This window comes from Megascapheus bottae, chromosome 16, assembly GCF_031878675.1.
Source record: "Megascapheus bottae isolate mThoBot1 chromosome 16, mThoBot2.hap1, whole genome shotgun sequence".
NCBI classification, from domain to species: domain Eukaryota; kingdom Metazoa; phylum Chordata; class Mammalia; order Rodentia; family Geomyidae; genus Megascapheus; species Megascapheus bottae.
Genome location: NC_143524.1, coordinates 1,507,837 through 1,521,258, shown reverse-complemented (window position 1 = coordinate 1,521,258; position 13,422 = coordinate 1,507,837). Strand labels below are relative to the sequence as shown.

General features: G+C 60.3%; 1 protein-coding gene across 1 annotated transcript; it reads right to left on the bottom strand.

Moving 5' to 3' along the window:
• Positions 1-247: 247 nt before the first annotated feature.
• Positions 248-10,955, bottom strand: Tspan32 (tetraspanin 32). Its single transcript, XM_090347152.1, is given in 10 exon segments — positions 248-989; positions 991-1,078; positions 1,444-1,535; positions 1,839-1,922; positions 3,161-3,247; positions 4,006-4,107; positions 6,169-6,243; positions 9,196-9,293; positions 10,113-10,227; positions 10,845-10,955. Coding segments are annotated over 10 exon segments (882 nt in total). The 5' UTR covers positions 10,911-10,955; the 3' UTR covers positions 248-914.
• Between the last annotated feature and the right edge of the window lie 2,467 nt (positions 10,956-13,422).

Sequence of the window (13,422 nt, the reverse complement as noted above, 5' to 3'; positions counted from 1 at the left end):
CAGCAGCGCCAGGAAGCCTAACGTAGGGGGATTGTGGCCCAAATGAGTCCTGGGCCTGGTGGATATTGAGAGTAAAGCAGGGCTGGAAGAGCGATCCACCTGGAAGGGCGGCAGCCCAGCGGGTGTGGGGCCCCCGCGCTCAGCTACCCAGCTACCAAAACTGAAAGTAGTCACGGCGGCCAAGTTTCCGCTTTATTCTAACATGACGAAGGGAAACCCTGTCCTTCGGACAGGGAAAGATTCCAGGCCAGGCTAAGCTCTTCACGAGACCTTGTAAACAAGCAGTGAGCTTCTCCAGCTGGTAGAAGAACTCAAAATCTGAAGGCTTTGGAGACCCAGCCTGTTCTCTGGGGTCTGCAGGAAGAGGAATGGGTGACTTCATGAAGCCGAAAGCCACCCGAGCTGTAGTCAGCAAAAGAAAGAGGCCCCATCTCCACGAACTTGGATTCTTCCAGCCAGCAAAGAGCCCAGCCTGCCTGGCCTCGAGAGACCCTGAGCAGGGACCCAAGCCGTGGTTCCAAGAACTTCCAGGCACCGAGTGTGCCCTCCTCTACCAGGCGGCTAAGGTCTGGATAGGAATCACCCGCCACCCCAAAATGCACTCATGCTCCAACGTTTTGTTCCCCACTCAGACCCTCCCTGTTCTAAGTTGTCATGGGGACAGAACCCAACCGGGGCCACATTTATGCTTTGTTATGGCAGTGCAACACCAGAGGCCCTGTGCAGCCATGGCAGGCACTGTGCCCGGAAGTCCAGCCTGGCTCCTGCTAGCCCCTCTGCTCTCCATCCTCCCAGCCTGGTCCACTCTCCACGGAGCCTGTCTGTCTGGCGTCTCTCCCCTCCCCTGCCCTCAGCTCCCTTGAGGGTCACACAGGGGCCAGTGCATTCCTCCCTGAGGGCAGACAGGCGGTGGGTCAGGGCATTAAAATACGGTGTGGGTCCTGGAGCCACGCAAGGCCTTCCAGGTGTCCCATGGGACCCCGGTGGCTAGAAAAAGGCCTCTGCTTCAGAAGGGCGTGGAGGCACAGGTCCATCCTGGAAACGCCTGAAGTGGCTGGGCTCCTGGCAGCCCCGGGCTCTGAAAAGCAAAGGGTACATGAGTGTCTGTGCCAGAATGTCCCGGAGGGAATGGCCAAACTATTTTCCAGAGCCCAGAAGGGCCAGGAGGGATGCTGGGTAGGAAGGCCCCGTGGCTAGCGCAGGGCGGGAGGGCTGGTAGAGCTCTGGGTAGCGGGCTGGGGTGACACTGGGGCAGGAGAGGACTTCGGGCTGCTGGGTCTGCATCCTCCCTGGGCCCGGGCGCAGGGACCCCAGGGCTTCCCCGGTCAGGGCTCCTGGCCTGATCCCCGCCTCTCCATGTGGATGCTGGGGAGATGGCAGGTCAGGTGGGGGTCACTGGTCCCGCTGAGAAAGGGCAGCGGTGGGTGCCAGGGCAGGGCGTACCGTGAGGTCAGACTGTATCTGCCCTTGTGGTCCAGGCCGTGGCCATTGAGGATAGCGAGCCAGAGGAAGGCGCTGAGCAGCATGGCATATGCCTGGAGGGGAAGGAGTGTTGGATGCCCGGGCGTTAACCGTGCCTGGGGTGGGGACCGCACTTCCCTAAGAACTTTCTAGACCTGGCCACATTGGCAAGGGGTCCACTTGTCTTGGGGACGAAGGCTGCAGATACCAGGCCACCCACCCTGGCCAGTGGTCAGCCTGGGCCCTGGGGAACCTGGTGCTGCCAGGAGCAGAGTCCTGGCCTGCAGCTGTACCCTGGGGCTCCCTGCTCTGCCCCTTGATCTGGGGCCACAGGCTGGCAGACATGCCGAGGGGCCATGTGTAAGAGTGTGACGTACCGTGAGGGCCAGGCCAGCGATGGTCAGGGTGGAGATGGCTGTGCCGTGTGTCCTCAGGAAGTCCCTGATGCTCTGCAGACAGTCCTGCAGGGGCCAGCGTGCATGGCACTCACCCTGGACTGTCCCTGCGTGTCCAGCACACACCGCCCAACCCCCAGTACCTTGGCCTGGGGCCATGGGCAATGGGGGTGTACAAGTGTCCGGGGGAAGCGTCTACCCTGACTTCCGGGAGAGGCTCGGAAGTAGTGACACCCAGGGGCCTGGCTGGCTCCCGTGGGGACCTCGGGACTGCTTGGGGTGGGGGCTTCTCTGAACGCCTCTGCAGTGGGCCCCACGCCCTTTCCGGGCATCCCTGACCTGGCCAGCACCTCAGTGTTGAGAACGTGCTGACTGGGAGATGACGGGGGGGGGGGAGGCGCTTGCCCCCATTCTCTGGGGGCCCAGTTCTGTCTGAGCCTCCAGTGCGCCCCAAAGCGAGATAGCTACAAGACTTCTCTCCCAGAAACAAGGAGACGGCCTGTCTGTGAGCCGCTCGGGTGGTGGACATTGCTTTCTGGGCAGGAAGTGACATTTAGGAGAGATTGAGGAAGGTTCTGGATCACTGAGCCATAGCTAATGCCACTCGACCTCCCTGCGGGCAGGGGTCCTCCCTGGCCTTGCTGGCCTGTGTTCCTTGGCTCCCCCCCCCCGGGGCTCCCGTTCTGCAGTGGGGACCCCTGACTCTCAGCTGCTCCCCAGCGCCCAGCTCCTCTAGCCTTCAGGGCTGGGCCCGGAGCCATTCCCTATCCTCCCTAGCTTCCTGGAGGGAGGCCAGGCCCTGAGCCATGAGATAGAGTGGGATGGTGTCCAGAAAGGGGGGGGGGGAAAGCTGGGGCGGGGGCAGGACAGGTCATGTCCTGGCCCAGCTGACCCTCCAGCCTCACCTTGCCTAGTAGAATGACCTTCTAGCTGCTTCTTTTGGACCCCTGCCCCCACCCCTAAGTAGTTGGCCACCTGCTGGGTGGGGCCTGGGCCCTGGCACCTGTGTGGGAGCTTCCCCTAGGCAAGGGCCCCTCTGGCCCGGAGAAGGCCCAGGCCTGGAGTGTGGGAGGAAGGGAGGAGGGCAGGCCTCCTTCTGCAGAGGGACCCCCCCAGAAGCTCCCCTCTCATTTCACCCCTCTCTGGGTACTCCAGGGCTCTGAGCCTTTAGGGTAGGCCCCAGAGGCATGGGCGGTCAAGGGGTTCCTGGCCCCAGGCGGGTCACCTGGCCAGCTTGCCCATCTTCCTCACCCCATGGGCTCCTCCTCCCCCAGCGCCTCCCTCTCCTGGCCTCCTCTCCTCACCTCTCTCGCTGCCTCTGGGCCCTGACACAGGTTGGCCTCCCCCTTCCCCAGGAGTCCAAAAGGAGAGGTCTTTCCACAGCACTGGAACTGCACAAAACAGACCACAGAGCCACGTCAGGTGGGCAGAAAGGACAAGTGAGGAAACTGAGGCACTAGAGGACGGATGACCTGGGTGGACTCCCTAGAGACCAGGGAACTCGGGGTGTCACAGGACTTCTGGGGTACCCGACACCCAGGCTGGTGCAGCCTGGCCCCTTCAACAGCCCCCCATGAATGTGGAGCGCAGCCCCCTCTCACAGCCAGCTGGGTCTGTGGAAGGCCACGTGGCAGGTCGCAGCAGGACGAGGGATCCCATTTGCTCTTGTGCTTGCTGTCTCAGATTTGTTGTTTGCTTATTCAGTGCAAGTATTAGAGCTTGATCTCAGGGCCTGCGTGCTGTTTCTTAGGGTTTGTTTTTTTTTTTTTCCACTTAAGACTGGCACACTGCCACTTGAGCCACAGCTCCACTTCTGACTTTTTGGTGGTTAATTGGAATTAAGAGTTTCGTGGATTTTCCTGCCTGGGCTAGCTTCAAACCTCAGCCCCCCGAGTAGCCAGGATCACAGCCAGAGCTGCAGCCCCTGGCCAGTTACTTGTTATTTTGAATGTAAGTCCTGCCCTTTTATCTCCAGCTGGGCCTACACACCCAGCAGCCAGCCTTATTCAGGGCCAAGGAGGCAGTAGTGCCCTGGGGTCTCCCTCTCTGCCTGACAGGCCGTCCAGCACCTGTCCCTGGAACCCTAGCAAGGCTGACCATCCCGCCAGCTGCCAGCACAGCCCAGGAAAGACCCCCATCCCCAGCCTACCGTGTCCTGGATGGCAGCCAGCTCCTGGCATTGGGTGCCGGACGGGTTCCTCACCGCCTGGTCGTACACCAGGTCATAGGTGTCCAGCACAGCATCCTCCATCTGCACAGAGCACATGACAAGTCCCGCCCTGCAGCCCTGCCACCCATGGGTGCAGGGGACAGTTGCTTCTCCCCGGCATCCTTGCCGCCCTTTGGCGACCCCAGGGACACTGAGGTTAAAGTTCAGGCTGGCCTCTGCCTCCTCCGTCAGCCTGAGTTTAGGTGGGCATTCAGGGACCAGCAAGGGAAGCCCTTCCTTGCTGCCTTTGGCATAGATGCTGGGGTGGGGGGGTGGCGCTGGGCCTGGTAAGGAGACTTCACTTCTCAAAGATGTCTGTAGCTCTAGAGTACCCAGAACCACCCAGAACTCTGGACAGCTGGGCTCTGGGTAAAGAAGTCACAGGCACCGGAGCAGACAAACCCACTTAGGGCAGACAGGCAGGGGCTTAGTGATGGGGCCTGGCTGGCTCTGCCCACACCCAGCCAGCATCCCCAAATATCTTCTCATCAAATACTCTCCCAGGAAAGTTGCCCTGGCTTCCTCACAGCTAGCTGGTCTCCTGGCCCTCTGATGCCTCCCTCTCTCTCTCTTACTATGCTGACAGCAGAGGGTGCTTGGCAGTAGGGATGAAAGGAGGGGGGCAGGGTGAATGGGAGTAGGGGTGAGTAGAAGGGGATGAGGGTGAATGCAGGATTCTCTTGCCTGCTCTGGTCACTCGTGCCTACAGCCTGAGGGTCTGAGGTGGGCAGCAGAGGTGCTTAGCTGACCCTGTCCAGGCCAGACACCCCCACAGGAGCTATTTGGGTCCTCTGTGCCAGGATGCCCAGGGACTGGCTAATCCCTGTCCATGCATCTCTGTGACTCATGCATCTCTGTGAGTCAGTCAGTCTGGCCCTAAGAGCAGGCGCCAAGTGTGACAACTGGAGGTCCTGGGCCAGCACCGCTCTCAGGCCTCGTCTCCTTCCGTCTCCTCTACTGCATTCTGGGGAGGCCTAGGGACCCTGGCAGCTCTTGAGTAAGTGGTGTGGGTTCCCTACCCACCCCCAGGGAGATAGCTAGTGCCCTGGGGCCCAGGACTCACCCGTAGAGCAGGGCAGACACATGGCTAGGGCTTGGCTTGCTCGCCTGGCTCTGCCGAGTGCCCCAGGAGTTACTGAGAAGGCAGGGTCCACCTCAGGCCCCACAACAGGGCCTTGGGGTCCAGGCCAGGCCCAGCTCCTGACCCAGGCTTCACAGTCCTGGCACTGCAAGCGCCTAAGGGCCAGGGCCAGGAGCGTTCTGCCAGTCACCCAGGGTCTCCACTCCTGCCAGCGTGGTTGGGGCTCCTGGGTCCCAGAACAGACCAGCTGTTCTCAGAAGGCTGGAGCTTGAGACCGGGCGTCCAGGCATCTCCTCTCCCCCAGACTTGTCCCCAGGGCAGGGGCTCCCAGTACCTGGTCTTGGTCATTCCTTCATGCTGGACCTGCCTTCTGCCCCTGCTCAAGGGACCTGCTGCCAGGGAGCTGGGGGGGGGGGGTAGCTCTGGCCCAGGTGCACAGCGGCCATCAGCAAGGGAGTGGCAGCCACTGGGAGAGCCCAGAGCTTGCTCCAGTCATGAATTATTGAGACTGGGCATTCCATTTTCCCCAGTGCAGAGTCCCCATGGCCCTGTGGCTCTCAGGTGATGGCGAGAGTAATTAATAGGCAGAAGCTCTGGTCTCCTCATCTCTACCATGATCTGAACTATACTGGAACCTCCCAGAGGCAGCTCCCAGGACAGGACTGGGGCGGTTGCAGGGGAGGGAGCAGGTGCACTCTCCTGGGGGGCGTTGCAGGGGAGGGAGCAGGTGCACTCTCCTGGGGGGGTGCAGGGGAGGGAGCGGGTGCACTCTCCTGGGGGGGTGCAGGGGAGGGAGCGGGTGCACTCTCCTGGGGGGGTGCAGGGGAGGGAGCGGGTGCACTCTCCTGGGGGGGTGCAGGGGAGGGAGCGGGTGCACTCTCCTGGGGGGTGCAGGGGAGGGAGCGGGTGCACTCTCCTGGGGGGTGCAGGGGAGGGAGCGGGTGCACTCTCCTGGGGGGTGCAGGGGAGGGAGCGGGTGCACTCTCCTGGGGGGGTGCAGGGGAGGGAGCGGGTGCACTCACCTGGGTAGGGTTGCGGAGCCTCCAGAAGGCCACCTGTGCCAAGGCCAAGAACGCCAAGGCGAAGCACAGGAACCCCTGTGGGGGGCAGAGGCGTGTGACCAGCATGGGGGCAGGAGGCCCGGGGGAGGGCAGGGGCTTCAGACAGTGGGGAGACCCTTTCTGGGAACTGCCACCCCACAGTGCTGTGGCTGGGCTCCCGTGTGCCCTGTGCCAGACCCACTGAGGCCTGGGTGGTTGTGGCAGTCTAGAGGGGACCCCAGGAGGACAGGGGGTCCTTGTAGATTTGTCCACAGCACAGAAGTTGGCTGGGGTGGCAGAGACAAACAGCCCAGCTGGTCGTCGGTGGCTCAGGCCTGTAATCCTAGCTTTCAGGAGGCTGAGATCTGAGAATTGTGGTTCAAAGCCAGCCTGGGCAGTGAAGTCCCTGAGAGGCTCTTAAACCCAGTGAAACACCCGAAAACCAGAAGTGAGGCTGTTGTGCGAGGTGGTGGAGTGCTCGCCTAGCATGCGTGATAACCCGGGTTCAGTTCCTCGGGACCACATACCTGGAAAAGCCAGAAATGGTGCCAGGGCTCAAGCGGTAGAGCTCTAGCCTTGAGAAAACCTCCAGGACAGTGCTCAGGCCCTGAGTTCCAACCCCACCACCACCACCACCAATGAAAGAAACAGCCCACACTCCCACAGGCCTGTGGACAGATCTGGACACGGGCCAGGCTCTGCCATCCTCCTGTCCTCTGTGCCCGCAGTGGCCGTCTGGGGACCCTGTGTCCTGGCTCCTCCTCTCCCCCTTCCTTCTTTCCTCCCTCTTCCTCTTTGTTCTCCCTCCAGCCGCCTTCTCCTTTCCCTCCTCCTCCTCCTTCTTCTTCTGTTCTTCTCCCTCTCCTCATCTTCTCTCCTGCCTCCCTTCCTCCCCCTGGCTGGCTGAGGGCCGGGCGCCCCATCTGGAAGCCATCGCTCTATGCCGTCTCCCAGGCCCCAGGCCATGAGCCAGCCCAAGACTAGAATTTTCCAGAAACCATTCCACTCCTCAGGAGAGGGAGCATCAGTGCGTTCTCTCTCTCTCTCTCTCTCTCTCTCTCTCTCTCTCTCTCCCCCTCCTCTCTCCCTTCCTCCCCCCTCTCCCTCCTCCCCCAGGGTCTTGGGCAGTGGACAGACTCACCCTCCCCAGTACAGAGGGCACTGGATGGAGCTAGGCCCAATTATGGGCATTTTCTTTCTCCTTTCTCTGAAGGAAAATAAATAAACAAATCTACAAACAACTGGAGCTGCTTCCTTGGGCTGCTGTGGCCAGCACAGCCATTTCATTTCCTGTGTGGAGGCTGTGAGAGGCCGGGCAGGAAGGGCGGGAGGGGCGCCGGGCACTGCAGGACAACAAAGCTTTCCCATCCCTGCTTCCACTCTGCAGGGCCTTCCTGTGAGCTGCTGCACGCAGACCCGCGGAGAGCCACACTCAACATGTAGCGGCTACACACAGCACCAGGGCACGACAAACAAGCCACACACCACATGTAGCCACACTGCTGGACAGCCAAACAACACACACAACACACAGTCACAAAGACACCGAGAGAGCCATCTACAACTCACAGACATCTGACACACAACCCCCAAACCCGAAGACAACCACATGCAACATGCAGAAACACAACACACAACGCTGAGACAGTCACATGCAACCGACAGACACAAACACAAATCACAGGCAACACCGTACACAACCCCGAGACAGCCACACTCAACAGAGACCCACTACACACCACACACAAACCCAAGCAACCACACACAGCTCAGATACATCACAGTAACCAATCAAAGACAGCCACACACAACAAGTAAGCACACCACACACCAACACAGTCAGTCACACAGGACAGTCGGACATGCCACACACAGACTACACGTGACACCCAGACATGGTAGCGCTGCACAGGCAAAGTCTGAGCTGGGCTGAGGGGTGGGCTGGGGTGGCCATGTGTGCATGGGGCCCTCGAGTGACTCTGGGACCTCCGGTCCTGTGGGGAACAACTTCCTGTAGCACTTTAAACTCTTGCCAAGCAGGGCCTGGGGAGCTCAGAGGGTCTCGAGTGCCCGCCAGGGAGGCAAGCCTTGGTGGGGCTGGTAGCACAGGCCCCCTGGGGGACCCTCTGGGGAGTCTGGTGGCACCCACCTTCTTCCGGGTACTCTGCTGTGGCCTCAAGCTCAGCCCCACAGCGCCCTCTGGTGGTGGATGCCACAGACCTTCCTGCCGGCTAAGCTGCCAGCCAGGCTCTCCAGGCCTCCCTCTGGCAGGGCACGTTCTGGGGGGACACAGCACCTGTCCCGGTCACCTCCGTGCTGGGGGACCTCTCTCATCTTTAAAGTGTCTACTTGTGGCTACCGCCGTCTGCCATGTGCCTGTGTCCTCAGAGCGAGTCTACAGGGACAGAAGGTTGGGAGACCCACAGGTGAGTGGGGGCTCCAGGGAGGAGGTGCCCAGCTCAGGCCTGGACAGTGGATGGCCTGGGCCACGGAGAGGTAGGAAAGAGGGCCATGGGGATGAAGGGATGGCAAGCAGGGCCTAGCCAGACCAGTCCAGCTGCCGGGGCCAGGCGTGGGCCCACAGGGAGGAATTGTGAGGGGAGCCCCGTGTGCTCTGGGGTGGAGCGTCTTGGGGCTAGGGAGACGTGTGCAACACCTGGAGGGGACATGTCGCCCAGGGAGTGGCCCAGGTCGGAGGGCTTGGCTCAGGGAGCATCCAGGTCTGAAGGGAAACGGAGCCCCTCAGTCGTACAGGCCGTCCTCAGATCTCAGCCTCCTGAGTAGCTAGGAGTACAGGCCTGAGCCACGGTGCCTGGCTCTTTTCTTTTTAGGTCTGAGAATTGGACTTGAACTGTGTGCCTGCTACTTTCACTCACTGGCTGGCACACTACCACCTTTGCCACACCTCTGGCCTGAGTCTGGAGTCCTTTACGGCACAGGGTGAGCAGCTTTCTGGGCTTACACACCTCCAAGTCTGGAGTCTGAGGGTGCGGGGGGCACAGAACTCACCCAGGCCGTGAGCCCGTGGGCCTCCCTCAAGGTGGCTGCAGCACTCAGGGCGGCCCCCAGACCTAGCAGGCCGGCCAGGCCGATCCCCACAGCAAAGGCTGGTTGGAAGGAGAGAAAAGGAGGATTGAGGGTGCATGGGACAGGGCCCAGGTGCTGGGCTGACATCTGAGACCCGAGTCAGAGGTCCTGGACCAGGCCTGGACTTCTGGGGAGCCTGGAGGGGCCCCCATTTCATCAGGCAGGGCTGGCCTTTGGGGGCACAGCACCTCCTCCCTCCCAAAGCTCAGAGGAAGAGGTGGGCGGGGAGCAGACTCTGGGGCCTCCTTCCCCATTTCTAGTCCTGCTCCCCCCCCCACTATCTTCAAGCCACACCCTTCCCTGGTGACAGGTGGCCTACCCAGTGTGGAGGCCCTATCAGTCCAGGCCCAGCCTCAGGCTTCCTGCTCCTGGGAGCTCAGGTCCTCCACAGAGGGGGCTGCGCTCTGCCTGGGCCTTCCCCTGGGCGCCATCCTGGGCTGGGGGTGGGGGGAAGACCCCGGAGGGCCTGCCTGGGTCAGCCCTTCCTAGAGCTGCATTTCTCGCCTCAGTGGAAGTGGCTACCAGCAGGCCCAGCTCTTGCTCAACCTTCTCTGTCCTCTGAACATGGCAGTTTCTCTGCTGGGTCTGGCAGGCCTCTCCAAGCCCAGGAGACTCCTGACAGCTGCCGCTCACCCCTTGCTGGCTGCACCCACCTGTGGGCAGGGGACCCAGGGTGGGGTCACGGTCATCACCCAGAGCCAGGATGCCGAGCTGTCCCCCTCTGCCCCTGACCCCTGAATCCTGCATCCTCAGTCAGCTCCCGGGCTGTCCAGGGCTCCAGGGAACTCAGGTCCAGGCTAGAACACCTCTCCCCCCCCACTGCCAGCACCGTCACTTACCCCAGCGGTCCAGGGTCTCCAATGGATTCCTCTCCAAGGCCGCGCGGCTAATGACGGCAAAGTGGTCCCCAAAGTGGGTGAGAGCCGTGATGGAAGCCACAGCAAGGCCCAGCAGCTGGAGGGGAGGTCGGCTCAGGGCATGGAGGCTGCACACAGCGCAGAGCCCCTCCTGTGCCCAGCGGGTAGGAGCGGGGCTCGGGGGCCTCCAGCTACATCCCCCTCCAGCTACATCCCCCGCTGCTGCCTCCTCTTACCCCAGGGGGGTTAGCTGCAGGGGTTCTGCTGTTTCTCCTGGGTGGGCTCTGGGAGAACGTTGTCTCAGATATGCACGCACACACACACACACACACACACACAGATCCATCCACACTCACACACATGGACCCACATTCAGTGGCCCAGTTTCTCCAAGGAGCCAGACCCCCGATGCTCTGAGACCCCTCCCAGCCCCTGAAAGCTCCCGGCAGGCCCTCCAAAGCTGGGGCCCAACCCTGCCTCCTCCAGGCCCTGCACTGGCCCTGGGGAGGACGGATGCTGCCCGCTGGCAAGGACGTCTTTCCCAAATGCCCCCTGTTTATTTCAGGATGGCAGCACCAGCAGACCTGGGGCAAGTCTGCAGGATGGATTAGAGCTGTGTGTGTGTGTGTGTGTGTGTGTGTGTGTGTGTGTGTGTATGGTAGCGGGAGGGGCTGGCATGCCCCAAGAAACCCACCCTGCCCACCTGTCTGTTACCAAGATAAAGACACTGGTGACCAGCATTTGGCATTTGGCAAACTTGACTCGACTCCGAAGTGCCATGGCAGGCTCCTCTCCTCTCCTCTTGTCGCTCGCCTCTCGTCTCGTCTTGTCTCCACTCCTCCCCTCCCCTGCCTCCTCTCCCTTCCTCTCCCCTCCCACTGTGGTTTCCTACAGGGTGGGGGCCTCAGACCACAGGAGGGGCGCATGTCCATCTATCTGTCGGCACACCCTACAGCTAGCTGAGTGGCTGGGTGCCCCGGAAGGAGGGCGGGCAGGCAGGGGAGCTTAGCAAGGCTGCTAGTGCTGGCTGGGAAGCTGGCTCTGGTGGCCACCGCTCAGAGAGGCTGGTGCTGGAGCCAGCTGTGCCATCCTTCTCCTCCCTTTGCCAGAGAGCAGAGCGGCAAGGACACTAGACACCCCCCTGAGCCTCAAACCTGAGTCTGCAGGGCAGAGGTGTGGATCCAGGCGTGGCCTGTCAGGAGTGTGTCTACCCTGTGTCAGGAGTGTGTCTACACTATGTCAGGACTGTGTCTACACTGTGTCAGGAGTGTGTCTCCACTGTGTCAGGAGTGTGTCTCCACTGTGTCACGACTGTGTCTACACTGTGTCAAGAGTGTGTCTCCACTGTGTCAGGAGTGTGTCTACCCTGTGTCAGGAGTGTGTCTACACTGTGTCAGGAGTGCGTCTAACCTGTGTCAGGAGTGTGTCTCCACTGTGTCAGGACTGTGTCTACACTGTGTCAGGAGTGTGTCTACAGTGTGTCAGGAGTGTGTCTCCACTGTGTCAGGAGTGTGTCTCCACTGTGTCAGGAGTGTGTCTCCACTGTGTCAGGAGTGTGTCTCCACTGTGTCAGGAGTGTGTCTACCCTGTGTCAGGACTGTGTCTACACTGTGTCAGGAGTCTGTCTCCACTGTGTCAGGAGTGTGTCTACACTGTGTCAGGAGTGTGTCTACCCTGTGTCAGAACTGTGTCTACCCTGTGTCAGGAGTGTGGCTACACTGTGTCAGGAGTGTGTCTACACTGTGTCAGGAGTGTGTCTACCCTGTGTCAGGAGTCTGTCTCCACTGTGTCAGGAGTGTGTCTACACTGTGTCAGGTGTGTGTCTACACTGTGTCAGGAGTCTGTCTCCACTGTGTCAGGAGTGTGTCTCCACTGTGTCAGGTGTGTGTCTACACTGTGTCCGGAGTGTGTCTCCACTGTGTCAGGACTGTGTCTACACTGTGTCAGGAGTGTGTCTCCACTGTGTCAGGAGTGTGTCTACACTGTGTCAGGAGTGTGTCTCCACTGTGTCAGGAGTGTGTCTACCCTGTGTCAGGAGTGTGTCTCCACTGTGTCAGGAGTGTGTCTACACTGTGTCAGGAGTGTGTCTCCACTGTGTCAGGAGTGTGTCTACACTGTGTCAGGAGTGTGTCTCCACTGTGTCAGGAGTGTGTCTACCCTGTGTCAGGAGTGTGTCTCCACTGTGTCAAGAGTGTGTCTCCACTGTGTCAGGAGTGTGTCTACACTGTGTCAGGAGTGTGTCTACCCTGTGTCAGGACTGTGTCTACCCTGTGTCAGGTGTGTGTCTCCACTGTGTCAGGAGTGTGTCTCCACTGTGTCAGGAGTGTGTCTCCACTGTGTCGGGAGTGTGTCTCCACTGTGTCGGGAGTGTGTCTCCACTGTGTCGGGAGTGTGTCTCCACTGTGTCAGGAGTGTGTCTACACTGTGGCAGGAGTGAGTCTCCACTGTGTCAGGAGTGTGTCTACCCTGTGTCAGGAGTGTGTCTACACTGTGTCAGGAGTGTGTCTACCCTGTGTCAGGAGTGTGTCTACACTGTGTCAGGAGTGTGTCTACCCTGTGTCAGGACTGTGTCTACCCTGTGTCAGGTGTATGTCTCCACTGTGTCAGGAGTGTGTCTCCACTGTGTCCGAAGTGTGTCTCCACTGTGTCAGGAGTGTGTCTCCACTGTGTCAGGAGTGTGTCTACACTGTGTCAGGTGTGTGTCTCCACTGTGCCAGGACTGTGTCTACACTGTCAGGAGTGTGTCTCCACTGTGTCAGGAGTGTGTCTACCCTGTGTCAGGAGTGTGTCTCCACTGTGTCAGGAGTCTGTCTCCACTGTGTCAGGAGTGTGTCTCCACTGTGTCAGGTGTGTATCTAACTGTGTCAGGAGTGTGTCTCCACTGTGTCAGGAGTGTGTCTCCACTGTGTCAGGAGTGTGTCTCCACTGTGTCAGGAGTGTGTCTCCACTGTGTCAGGACTGTGTCTACACTGTGTCAGGAGTCTGTCTCCACTGTGTCAGGAGTGTGTCTACCCTGTGTCAGGAGTGTGTCTACCCTGTGTCAGGACTGTGTCTACCCTGTGTCAGGTGTGTGTCTCCACTGTGTCAGGAGTGTGTCTCCACTGTGTCAGGAGTGTGTCTCCACTGTGTCAGGACTGTGTCTCCACTGTGTCAGGAGTGTGTCTCCACTGTGTCAGGAGTGTGTCTACACTGTGTCAGGAGTGTGTCTCCACTGTGTCAGGACTCTGTCTCCACTGTGTCAGGAGTCTGTCTCCACTGTGTCAGGAGTCTGTCTCCACTGTGTCAGGAGTAT